The 13,530-nt window shown below is 41.1% G+C and overlaps 1 protein-coding gene across 9 annotated transcripts in view; it reads right to left on the bottom strand.

The window, feature by feature from the left end:
- Positions 1–13,530, bottom strand: part of TULP4 (TUB like protein 4) — a 177,042-nt gene that overhangs the window by 13,765 nt on the left and 149,747 nt on the right. For all 9 annotated transcript variants that reach the window (XR_008732847.1, XM_055714345.1, XM_055714342.1 and 6 more), the window contains 6 exons: positions 11,121–11,345; positions 8,044–8,278; positions 7,399–7,543; positions 5,750–5,894; positions 4,391–4,484; positions 2,687–2,830 (listed from right to left, as the gene is read on the bottom strand). Coding sequence is in view for 8 of the 9 variants with exons in the window: in XM_055714345.1 (XP_055570320.1) it covers positions 2,687–2,830; positions 4,391–4,484; positions 5,750–5,894; positions 7,399–7,543; positions 8,044–8,278; positions 11,121–11,345 (988 nt within the window). In the remaining variant the exon portion in view is untranslated. The remainder of the gene's footprint in view (positions 1–2,686; positions 2,831–4,390; positions 4,485–5,749; positions 5,895–7,398; positions 7,544–8,043; positions 8,279–11,120; positions 11,346–13,530) is intronic.

Raw genomic sequence — 13,530 nt, 5'->3', positions numbered from 1 at the left:
CAGATAGGAAGCCAAAAAGATTCAAGAAGTGGCTACTGTAGTCTGGACAACTTCAGCATCAATGCTTTGACAGGCTGCGACCAGAAATGTGAGAAGAAGCAAAAGAATGTAAGAAAAGCTTCCCACTCACGGTGGTGGTGGTGAACAAGGGACAGTGAGGCAAGAAACTATTCTGATGACTTCAACCAGAAGCATGAAACTTGTTCAATTGCTTGCAATTCCTTGATTCCAACAGGAACTAGCACTGAGAAGCTGGAGCATGGCAGGGAAATGAGAACACTGGAACCAAATACAGGTGCAGAAGTCAAGAAGGAATAAAATACAATAATGAGGGGAAACAGTAAATACTGTATTCCCCACGCCCATCCCCCACCCCAAGATTCTTGGAGATTCTTTAATAGGTTTTCTGTATAAAACCCACAGAAAATTACAAGTTCCATCAGCAGGTTTATGGGAGGAAAAGAGACTGGAGTAATATCCAGTATCCTAAAGTCACATCCAGGATCATCTCAGTGTGCCAAATTCTGTGGAGACCTCTGATTTGCAAGACCAGATTAGGCAAAAGACCCATTAGTCAGGATTCCTCCAGCTGCTGCCCAGTTCCTAACTAATCTCCAATTATCATCCACCTATGCCCTATAATTATATTTTCAATAGCATTAGGCTTTTAACAGCATCAGTCATGAATGTTGTGGTGCAGACAGGTCTGTGGCTATGCTGGTAAATTTTTATGGTAGTCCTGTTTGTCCATTTAGAAGAAGAATGACAGCTAAACTCAACTAACCCTAAGGCAGCATGGTTCTGTGCTTGGCTGGCGGGCCATGCTTTCATCCTGATGTCTGCAGGTTAGCAATTTATCCACCAGAGCTTGAGGTTGAATTGTTAGCTTGGCTTGATTGACCCAAATATTGCTGTCATGGGTATTAAGTGCCTTATCAAACAAAATGTCATTCATTGTGGTGTTGCTTAATATCCCAAAATGTTTAAATTGGATGTTTTTTTCATTTCTCCAGTGGTTTTTAATTGATTTGTTTGCATAATTCGCAATTCACCGTCCATTTGCCTTGCCAAGTCTTTACTGACTACATTAAGAAGCACCTGTCCCAAGAGTACCTCACTATGAACATTCCACTGCCCAAGAGCAGCTTTCCACTATGTTTTTTAAAATCTGTCATGTAATCATTACTTAGACTGCAATATATTTTCCCATTATTATATGTAACTTTTTTTCTTTATATGCAGGCTTTAAGAAAGGATAACCCCAAGATTTAAGTAGCCTCCATTTGCTAAGTCAGAAATGACTTCTCAGAAGAAACTAGAAAGAAAAAGGTGGACAAGAAGAGGAAGGCCGTTATGGAGGACAGGGTAGTATGGTTCTTTTACTAACCTTCTCAAAGAGCTGTAACAAATCTCTAACAATTTTCCCTATGTTTTGCTCACCAATCAGCAGTTCTGAGTAATGTTTCAGATCTTTTAATAATATAAAAGGAATTGATATTGCGGACCTAATCCAATTTTCAGGAAGGGATGCCAAAACTTTATATTAACTTTTTTTTTTTTCTATTTCATTTTTGTGTTACTTTCTGTCAGCTTGGACCATGTTTCATAACAGAAAATGTTGACTGCTTCCTATGCATAGTATGTATACGATCATCAGTGCCTCTATTATTTTCTATAGATCCTAGAGGTAAATATTAAGTAGACATAAATTAGGCAAGCCAAGCCCCAAATCATGAAAGAGTGGGCTTCATTTTAAGCACATGACTATTTCTTTACAAGTCCAGAGGACTACTCTGATGCTTGGGTCAGACATAAGCCTTGGTGCGTTCAGCTGTCAAAACCTTCATTTGACATAATGGGAGTATTTCCATTTATTTCAACAGACTCTAGTACAAGCCTTCAACTGCTCTGCAGTGCTCGCACTCCCTCTTCCTTAAAGGGTACTGGCATGAAGGCCACTCCTGTAGTTCCAAAAACGTGTGATCTGACAATAGGAATCCTTTACTGATGTGAAAATTCTAAAAACCTATTAATTTTATCTTCTTCTTGTCTACTATTTGTTAATTTTATTGCCATGATGGTTCTTTTTTTTTTTTTATTGGAAGAGGTCCTTGAGTACTTCCAGTCCTTTTACCTGCCACATTCATATCACCTGCACCCAAGCCTTCCCTGCACTGTTTGAATCCTCTGCTACCTTACACCTCAGTTAAATGAGAAATTCTTCCTGATCCCCCTTGTTTATAGACTACTTTACTATTTTAGCTTCTCTGCAAGACTTGGTATTGTTAAAATCCAAATGGGCATTTATCATTTCTCAAAGGGTTTTAGGGGAACCTCCCCTCCCACCCAAGCTCCTATCAGTGGGCTGTGCCGATTACAGTTCTGTCCTACAAAAATGCAGAATGCAAGGCTTCGATCTATGGAGAATTCTTAGTGAACTAAATAGAAGATGATTAATTTTCCAATGAACTTGAAACTTAGCAGCTCTGTACGAATTACATTATGCACATATTTTAGAAAACAATGCCCGTAGTGCGTATTAGCCTTATTCTAATTCAGTTTTACAGGACCCCATCAGACAAAGGGGTTTTGATTTGTGTGTTCACCAGAAGGGGCTAGTGACACAAGCGATCTGTCCTCCATTTAGCTTAACCTGTAATGTGGCAGACCTCCAGCTCCTCCTTACCTGGTAAATCATCTTCATCTTCACTGAAAACATTTGGATTAAATACCGGCAGGTTAATGTAGTCCATTGAAATCTTCCGCACTTCTGGGAGATATATTGTCATCTGCCTGGGCTGCAGATGCAGCAAACTGGTTTTATATATTACTGGAGAAAGAGTATAATAAGAAATAATAATAATAAAAAGATCTGTTACACAAAGAGCATCTAAAGCTAAGAAAGAATCAATTCAAAGCAGACAAAAGGGCTAAGACTATTTTTATTTAATGTATTAAAGACCAAATGCAAGTATGGGCCATTCTTAGCCAAATCACTGTGCAGCACCTTGCATAAACTGGATAAAAGGGATTGTTACTTTCAGCTATTTCTCTTTCAATAGAAGCAACATTTCTGTAGATAAATACTATGTAGAAATAATTAATTACTTCATCTTGTATACACATCTATTTTTAAAGAAATAAAATAATTTTTCCATTCTACTTTTGGAACTCTTCACTGCTACACACAAAGAAACCCTTCTTTGGCTCAGGAAGTTCCTGGGACCCAAACCCTTGGAGACTGGGAGAACACATGAAGGAATTATCACTATATGCTTGCTCTACACTGACATCCTTCCCTACTTATCTGTCACTGACACTGAGAGAATGAGCGTGACCTCTGGTCTGTCCCGCTAGGGTCATTCTTACACTATCTTTTGACAATCATTGCAAATGCAGATGTCAGAAAGTTATAAATCACTTGGGGAAAAAACACCAAAGGGGCTGGAACAAACCTGAGGGTTTCCATAATACTTTATCAAGTAGAAGGTGCCAGTGCTCTATGGTAGTAGCACTGGTTGTCCCCATGGTGACAACGCCCTGAGAGGACAAGCTTTGCCTGGAGGCTGGGCCAGAGAAGGTCCTCTCCTCAGTAGCTGGGCCTCCTTCTCTTGTCTGATAGTAGTCAGTATAGCCACAGAAGGTATTTATTTGACTAATTCTGCACCCAGGGCATCACTATGTAGTCCTGACCTAACTATATAATGCAACACAGGAAACAAAAGTTCTCCAAAAAGCTCATAAAACTTCTATACTTGTGTTAATATTTCAATTCAGAGCTGAGTTAGGCTAGGTGGTACCCTGTTCTTTATTTGGCCTTCTTCCTTTCAACAGGACTACCTAGGTAGAATTGGCCTATCCAGAAAAAGGTCAAGAGACTAGACAACTGCTACTTTTAATGAAGGCTACAAATTTACTCATGCTCCAGCAAAAAGAACCATATGATAAGGCACTGCACTGACTTGAAGAGTCCTGAGCATGATTCTGTAAGGCCTTTTTTAACACTATTTTGCTATAAATAGTAGCTAAATTGTTATAAAAATCTGACTTTTAAAAATATTTCTATTACATTAACTCATTAACTTAAAACCTATGATACTTACAGTGTTCTTTTTTTATTTGTTTAGGTTTTGTTCAAATAAACTGTAAAAATAAAGGTCTGGGGTTGACTGTTAATCAGTCTTTTTATTACAACTGAGCCTTTTAACATTTTCTTGATAATCTCGTTATTGTATTTATAGATTCTAATCTCTTTTAGTTACAGTGAATTTTGTAAAATCTAATTCCTACTGTCCAGAAAATAAGTGCATTGTTAAAAAAGCCTTTTGATAATTTAAAAAGAATCATATGGCATAAGTTTGTTCTTTGCAAGTTGGAAGTTTACTTTTACCTGCACCAAGGTTAGTCGGTAGGAAAGCAGCCAAACCCACAATTTTGAATTTGGTTCCCCAGATATTAGATGTGACCTGAGCAAGGTAGTTGTGCTGCAAAGGAAAAACAAGATCATTTTCGCCTAATAAAATCCGTATCAAGCTCTAATAAAAAACAGCAGAGCAATCAAGCTATTGCAAGTGGTAACACAATTTCAGCTTCTCTTGTTCTTATTGAAACAGCCTAATGGGCCTATGTAGCAACTGTTATACCCAGTCATTAAGAAGTCTCATTTTGATATCTGAACACCATCAGAAATAACGTATACAACAGCCACATAGGCTGATTAAAGCTGCTGAAGAACTGAACAACACGATGGCTGCTTAGTGAGAATACGTCAGTTTTCAGACACTTGCTTTTCCTGCACAGCAAGAGCACAGCTTTTCTGTATTTCAGAAAGTAATATACCCTGCCCATTGGTTCTATGCTTATAAATCACTTTATAGAACAACAAATAAGACAGAAGTTAATTACTCATAATGACAAACATATTTTTCCTGGAGCTTCCAAAGCAGCTTCCCAAACCACTGCTTCCACGGTGATCAAATTAGGGGTCTGACAGACCAAGAGATTTTCTCAAAGGCCAAGAGTTACGCTGCCAATATCAGGAGCAGGATGTAAGACTCTGGTCTCCTTCCCTAATCAAAGGGCTTTTAGTCCTATCTACTGCTGCCGTGTAACTGATCTAGAATGTTACAACATAAAGGAAAAAGTGAAATGACAGAGCAGAAAAAAACAACTGAGATGAAACAAAACAAAACTGAAAGAACACAGGCTGGTATTAATAAAATATGTAACCCAGACAGTTCTACAGTCTGCTAAGTTTCATTTACCCACAGGACACGAACACCACAAAGAGCACAAAGTGCTAATTCTTTGCCTTCCTTTCAATTAAGGCTGCTCCATGTTAATTATGAAACAGAGAACATGTGGCCCTCTTAAGCAAGCATTTCCTTATCTCTGCAATCCTCAGCAGAGCGGAGAACTATGAGAGCATTAAGACAGCTCTGAGAAACTGACAAAGCATTTTCACATACACTTTCAAACAGCTAACAACATCACCTAGAATAAAACCCCTCACATGGATTCACACTGACAGAAGTTAGTGGTGCCAGGAATTACCAAACACCACATGATATTGCATTGACACTTTCAAACATTAACAGTGAACTGGAAGATGCAATTCTTTAGTTGTCCATATAGTTACTGTAATTTAAATGAAAATATTTTACTGGTCAACATTAGATCTGTATCACAACTTGCTGCCTCTGGAAGGAGATGCATTTGGACTCAGGTCTGGTAGCAATGGGCACAATACCTGAGTAATATCTTCTAAAGGAAACTCTCTTCGGGTTAGGCTTGGCGAACCAATAGATGGTTTCCTTATTGGTAATCTTGGCGATCTCGATATCTCCTGTGCAGCTCGTGACATCTTTGGAGATTTGCGAGCTTCTATATTGATTCTGCATATAAAGCAATAATTAGAATCACCAACAGGCATGCAAAAATGGACAGAATTCATGTCTTTGCATGTAAAGACATAATGAAGACAACTGGCATGGTGTCCTCTGACTAATAAAGACTGTAGAGTCTACAGGATGGAGAGCTACAGGTTAAATGTAAAGATATATCAAGACCTGACATACATGCAGGAACTCAGACTGGATGGTTTCTGATTCACTTAACAAAGCTTACAGTAGTTCTGCTGGATACAACATATCCTCCACTAATCCATAAAAAGGTGTACTGCTGAGCTATTTCGGCTATGCAGACTTTGCGCAAAGCCTCAAGAAATGGAAACATGACACCTCAGCTGGCAGATCTCCAGATTAGTACAGCAAACGAAGGCTCCACAAACTTTGTCAGTGCTCTCATTCTAAGCCAAAAGTTATTCCTACCTCCCACTATACGAAGGGAGTCATGAACAAGAGATCAAGCACCTGAAAAAGCTCACCGGTAGGAAAAATAATGAACAAAAGTTACATTTCAAAAGTATGCTCTTAGAAAACCAAGGATGCAAGGTAGTTGTTCTTCCTGAGCCATTTCAAGTTTTAGGCTCAGGAACTGATGGTTCTTTTGTCAAGTGCGACTGAACTAAACCATCGGTATTTTGCACATGATGTTCACATATAAAGGATGCATTTGCTTTGCCTCATACCAGGGCAAGTTCATAATGTAAGGTCTTTGGACCTTACTTAATGTAAGTGTCAGCTGCTGCTAGAAGGCATCACAGGGCTTCAACCCCACGACATGAAGCTGGCAGATAGATGTCAATGCCTGTAAGAAGCACCACAGACATCAGTGAGGCTCTGTGCAGGTGGAAGGTTCTATCTATGCACATATGAATATAATGAAGAGCTGGCAGGAAAACAACCAGACAAATTAATGGCTTAGAAGCCTGTTCTGTATGTTTTTACAGAACCTCCTCAACCCGGTGTTTAGGAGGATCTGTTTGCTGAGGCTCCCTTGCAAAGCCACCACAGCAGCAGTGCCACCTATGCCAGGATCTATGCCACCTATGCATGGATTTAGGAATTTGAAAATACCCCTCAGGAAATAAAGGTTTTAACTAGACCAAGGACTCTTAAGCATTGAGGAGGTAAAAACACAAACTGTTTTTGAAGGACAAAATCTATTCCATGGTAGCAAGAGTTCACATGAGACAGAGGTGGGAGAGTTTATAAAATATTTCTTTGAGATTGCCTGGGGAGAAGGGGTGCCCTATGGTTCCCCATTACCTTTTGCCTCAGAACCTTCCTCAAAGTCCACCTCAACACCAATCTCTGAGACCACTCCAGAACTGCACATTGTAGTGAAACCCACACCTATCTGCCCAAAGGAGTTTGCCTTTAATTTTATGAGGTGTCAAGACAGTCATTAAAAAAAAAAAAAAAAAAAAAAGAAAAAAGAAAAGAAAAAAGAAACGGAAGAAAACCCAAGAAGAAGAAATACCCAAGATGTGATTACCTGGGGAGTTTGGGTGATTTGCTAGCTCGGCTGATTTTGGGAGATTTCTTTGCTGCCCAGTCGTCACTCAGTTCGATATCACTGGAGTCAGAGCAGTTGCAGCTGTCAATCACAGTGGAAATCAAGCTGTTTCCATAGATTTCATCTATCAAGACAGGCCCCAGAAAATGTAAGTGCTGCTTCAGAAAACTGATATCAATTACAACTATCAGTCGTCAGAAGCATAAATCTGATCCACAGGCAGCAGCTGAGATAAAACCATGCAGAGAAAATTAACCATTCTGCACCCTTCCTAGTATTATGTCCAAATTTCCAATGGTTTGAACTCAAGTGAACGTGATTCGGAGGGGTGAATAGCATTCAACCAACTTCAAAACTGAGACTAAACAGTATTTCTGCTAGTGAGCAATCTATTCCCCACTATTCAAATATAAGAAGTTCCTCTCTGTGAAACAGAAGATAGCATGGTATAGTTTCAGAGGCTTGAGCCTAGGTCATGCTATAGATTTTTTCCACATCAGAAGAAGAAAAAAAATCAGATATCACCTTCCATGTTGCATATATAGATCTTCTTTAACTCTTGAGGATTTAATAACTAAAGTATTTCTAAACCTTTTTTTATATAGACCAACAATTAAATTCTACCTGCTTTCCCATCTGTTTTAGGATCCATGATGACAAACTCCGGCCGCAACTTGCTGATACGACGTCCTTTCAGGATAGGCACCAATCCCCCAAGGTATTCCAGGTACAGAGTATAACATGGACCACCAACCTCTGGGTCATCTTCTGTCCGCTTCATCGTGCAGTGAAGCCGTTCATTACCAGCTGTTGGGTAGCTGACAAAATCTCTCATATTGTTTGGGTCTGGGATAGGAGGCTTAATTAAATGAAGGAAGGAAAAAGAAAGTTTCCTATAGGTTACTGTGGTTTGGTTGGTGGTTGCTTTTTTTCTGTGGTGACTTAACCCCAACACAACTAACTGAATTTGAACCCAATTCTAACTTAGCAGGTTTAGTATAGGTTACCACATGAGTTATGCAGAACCCACATGCAAGACAGAGTGGCTGTGTATTATTTAGTTAGGTCAAAAGCAGCTGTACACAGAAAACTCAAACTAGTTACTTCAATAAAGGCAGCTGGACCTGTGGTTAGAGCACTGAATTAGACAACAAACCTGTCTTCAAGTCCCAGCTCTATCACAAAATTATCTTTTAACTTGGTGTCCTGGTTTCAGCTGGGACACGGTTAATTTTCTTCTTAGTAGCTGCTACAGTGCTGTGGTTTGGATTGAGGATGAGAATAATGTTGATAATGCACTGATGTTTTAGTTGTTGATAAGTAGGGCTTACGCTACATCAAGGACTTTTCAAGCTTCCCATGCTCTGTCAGTGCGGAGGGGCACAAGAAGGTGGGAGGGAGCACGGCCAGGACAATAGAACATAATGCTCAGTATATAAACTGGGGGGGAGTTGGCCAGGAGTTGCCGACCACTGCTTGGGGACCAGCTGGGCATCAGTCAGAGGGTGGTGAGCAATTGTATTGTGCATCACTTGGGGGTTTTTGTTGGTTTTTTTCCCCTTGGATTTTATTCCCCTCTCTCCCTCTCCTCTTCATTGCAATTATTGTTGTTGTTATTATTATCACTTTATTTCAACTATTAAAACTGTTCTTATCTCAACTCACAGGTTTTACCTTTTTCCAGTTCTCCTCCCCATTCCGCTGGGGGGATGTGGGGCAGGGGGGCAGCGAGTGAGCAGCTGTGTGGTACTTGGTTGCTGGCTGGGGTTAAACCACGATGCTTGGGTAATGTCATCAGGTCTAAGCCTCAGAGTACCTTGTCTCTGGCTGGCCCTCCAAGTGAACTTGGCCACCCAGGTTCCCATTCCTGGCTAGTACATGCTATGCCACTATACTACAGTGCTGCCAGCTCTGGAGGAAGCTTGTACCTCTATCACCTCCAAGCACATGACCCATCGTTGCTGAGGGCCTAGTTGTGCGCAATGTAGAGAACTACGAGCACAAAGCTCAGGGTGGGTTTCTTTGCCCTGCTTGCCAGCACACTGTATTAATCCATGAAAAGCTCAGTCCTAAAGCTGTTGGACTGCTTTTGCCTAGGACAATATAGCCTATATAACACAAATACTATTATTATGTATAAGTCAAGCCTATATAACACAAATACTATTATTATGTATAAGTCAACACAGTTTCTTTCAAAATGGAAGTACAAGAAAAAAAAGTAGGAGAAAAAAGGAGCCTCCTTAACTTGGCAAAATGGATATGGGCTGAGCAATCTGTGGTGTAGTCCTTAAGCTGGAGGGGGAAGAGGAATATACACAGGGAACAGGGTGCCTTGCCAGGCACTGGAGGCACGGCTGACAATGTAGGTGGGAGTATGTGGCTGGTGGAGAGCCAGGGTAAAGTATGAAGTAGTGCTGAGGAGGCTCCAGAAACACCCATGAAAGAGCAAGAGGCATGTGGCGTCTGGGAACCCTGTTTCAGCCTCTCAACTATGCAGCCCCGTGACCTCTCCCCACCTCGGCAGCCCGGAGCTGACAGAAGGGCTGCTGGCAACGATGTGCCCCCTGTACTACCTCTGCCCCTCTGATTGCCTTCATGGCTCCCAGCCTTGCTACAGCCAACTGCTGCCTTCATCCCATCCCATCCCATCCCATCCCATCCCATCCCATCCCATCCCATCCCATCCCATCCCATCCCGTTCCACCCCGTCCCCTCCCCTGCCTTCCATAACAGCCAAGGAAGCATCACTGATGCTTTAGAGAGCTGCAGGGGTGGCTCCGGGACATGGAACGCATCCTGGGGAGAAGCAGGCATACTAGAAAGAACTAAGAACCACTGGTCTGTTAAATGCTCTGCATCTTTGGAGATCGAGGAGTTACGGTTACAGCAAGGCATTTATTCTTCTCTGGCAAATGCAATGTTTCACAGTCGCGCAAATTGCCCTGATTAGCAGCACCCAAACGGAACTGTGCTGAACCATTATTTTATAGGCATAATTTGTTCTCATTTAAGCTCAGCCAAGTCCACTGATTTCAAAATAGTTATTCTAGGTCTGCATTGTTTTAACAGGGACCTGACACTGGCTCAAGAGAATGCTAACACATATACAAAAGATATGTAACACAAAAATATATGTTTGAATGTAGGGCATTTACCAGCTAATGCTCTGGTTTATAGGCTGTGATAACGACTTCAGAAATCCTGAAATGTGACAGAGGGCAAAACTGTGAAACAAAGTGGCTGAGCAGATGGCTCTGATAGTGGTACAGGGAAAGGCACGGTATCTGGTTCATTTCTCCATAGCACTGTTGGAGCAGTAAGGTTAGCAGAAGTCACTGTCAGTAGAAATATTTGTGCAACCCCAGGTCTTAAGTATAACTTTCCTGGCTATATAAGGACTCGTGTAACAATCCTCCTTTAATTGTGACACAGTATCAGTGTGATACTTGGAAAGGCACAAAATTACCATGGAATAATGCAGATCAGTATGTGTGAACCTTCTTTTCAGATTTTAATGGGCACCAAATGGATCAGTGGGCTCCTCAAGAGGGCTGGAATGACCCTTAATCAAGTTTTTAAAATTATAATTATGATAACTACAGCATCTTGTAATATATCCATTGTCACTTGGGAGCACCACAGGGGGGAAATCAAGCAACTCCTTATTCTTGCTCACACACACGTTTCCTTCTTTTTACCTTGATTGTTGGTATAAAGGCAGTGGTGAGGTATGAGCAGAGCCGAGGGGGCAGGGTCAGTTTGCTGATATCCTTGTCATCCCGCAGACAGCTAGCGATGGTCTGCTGGCACAGCAGCTGCAGACTGGAAACCCTGTGCTCAACTCTGACAACATATAATGCAGGTCCAGAAGCCATCAGCAGGCGTGAATCCCTGTGACCCCAACAGATCGAGATGATAGGACGCTGCATGGAGAAGAGAAGGATACAACTTTAAAAGAGCTTGTACTTTCTCCAAGGTAGTTGCACAGAAAGTGACCACACAGCACCAAACATGTTACCTTAAGTCTTCCAGAAACCTGCCCACAAAAAGGGGGAAGAATGTGAACATCCGAAATTATTAATAACAGTGGTTGATGTCTATACACTGCTTTCTACTCACAAGGTGTGAAGATCTTCATGCAAGGAATTGTCTATCAAATTCATTACCTAGATAGGATAAATGACTTTAAAGTCACACTGTTAAAAAGCAGGATCTTTCGATGCCTCACCCAGATGATCTTTCAGTCATCTGATCAATCCTCATCCACTGGTAATGGCTCACATTTTACACATGAAAAGTTAAATTATATGCCCAGAGACACTTAGTAAAGTAGTGGACAAAACTGTATCAGTTTTCTTGCCTTGCACTGAGTCTTCTGCTGCACAAAGTCTCTTTTGAACTATTCCCAGAGGAAGCGAACTGTGAAAGAGCACCAGGGACAACACAGAGAACAGCCTTTTGTCTTCTGCTTGTCTACACTCAGAACTGTCTAAATTCATGACAGTAAAAACAGAGTCAGGGACAGCTGGTACTAAGTGTCAGAAAGCAGAGCAAAATAGCAGTAAACGCTGCTTTGGACATTATTCCCTGCTGCATGAACATTAAGAGTTCACGTGAGAATACCAAGCTGGGCTTGCAAGGAGCTGTCTAAACCCTCTTCCCGAAACCCATCTTTTTTATGTAAAGCACCAGTCTGTTGTGACCTCCTGTAGCCCTACCACTGTTACTTTTGCCCTTCATGAGTGTTAGCTGCATCTGCCTGTCATCTCTTGCTTTCTGTGTTACAAAGCATCTGTGTTTGCATATATATACATACTGTAGGGAACGTCAATCCCGTATCTGCTATCTCTATACAAACAACACAGAGTAAAGAAGAACCTCCCATTCCATGAAGAATACTGTGCAGCAGGCTGTGATCAGTGAACTACAAAAGGTTTACTCCTTCCTGTGAAGGGCTTCCTTCTTTTCACAATCCATTGACACTCAAAAGTTTAAGCAAACATGTTTTTCATGTAAATTATGAACTGTATTTACTGAAAGGTCAGGGTCTCTTTGCATTATCTTTGCTTTTCACAAGATGCACCTTATACAGAAGATAAGGGTTAAGGCACCATCAACAGTAACTTTTATTCACTCCTTTCTAGTAATGTGGTACCTAGATAGCTTAGTTAGATCAGCCCATAAACTACTAATGTAGTCTGGAGGAAAAAAGCTTTCCCTTCATTACAAATTCAAGATGCTTAAAGGTGAGAAAGTGGAATGAGATGTTTCTATGTGCATGAAATGAAGTAAAATGCAGCTGCACAGCACTGTATCAATCTCTATCATCAAGATAATGTGCTGGACAAAACACCTTTGTAAGAAGAAAGATCTTCCCTCCTATGTCATCTTACCCTAGATTAAAATTTCAAGGAAAATACTGGTTTTAAAGCCGAGGGAATGAAGAAGCGGGATTTACACACACACACACACACACACACACACACCACACACGCGCGCACACACAGACACACACACAGACACACACACACACACACACACACACACACACACAGAGACACACAGACAGACAGACAGACACAGACACAGACACACACACACAGACAGACACACAGACACACACAGACACACACACAGACACACACACAGACACACACACAGACACACACAGACACACACAGACACACACAGACACACACACACACACACACACACACACAGACACACACACAGACACACACTTACTTCCATGGAGGCACAAACCTTCAGGCTCACTGATATGCAAATAGAAAGGAGCAACATGTGAACCTTGTGATTTTTACAGTAATTGATGAAGGCATTTTGTAGTGGAGAACTTCAAAAGAATTGAGGAATCCTTCTGTATTATCAATAATTATTACATGGCTTGTCATAACCATAATCTGTGGGAGAAAGCCTTAAATTTGATGAGATGTCACAAAAAGTAACCCTTACTGATGGGTATTTTCATGATTTGAGAGTGTGGCTCAGCCCTCATACTGTCTGGTAGTAATGAGACAGTACAAGCTCCTTGCAAAATAAATGCAACTGAAAAGGCACTGACACAAGTTAGGTACCGACCACATCTAC

This window comes from Falco cherrug, chromosome 6 (genome assembly GCF_023634085.1).
Source record: "Falco cherrug isolate bFalChe1 chromosome 6, bFalChe1.pri, whole genome shotgun sequence".
Taxonomy (NCBI): Eukaryota; Metazoa; Chordata; class Aves; order Falconiformes; family Falconidae; genus Falco; species Falco cherrug.
Note: the sequence above shows the minus strand (reverse complement) of the source record. Positions and strands in the feature narration are given on the sequence as shown.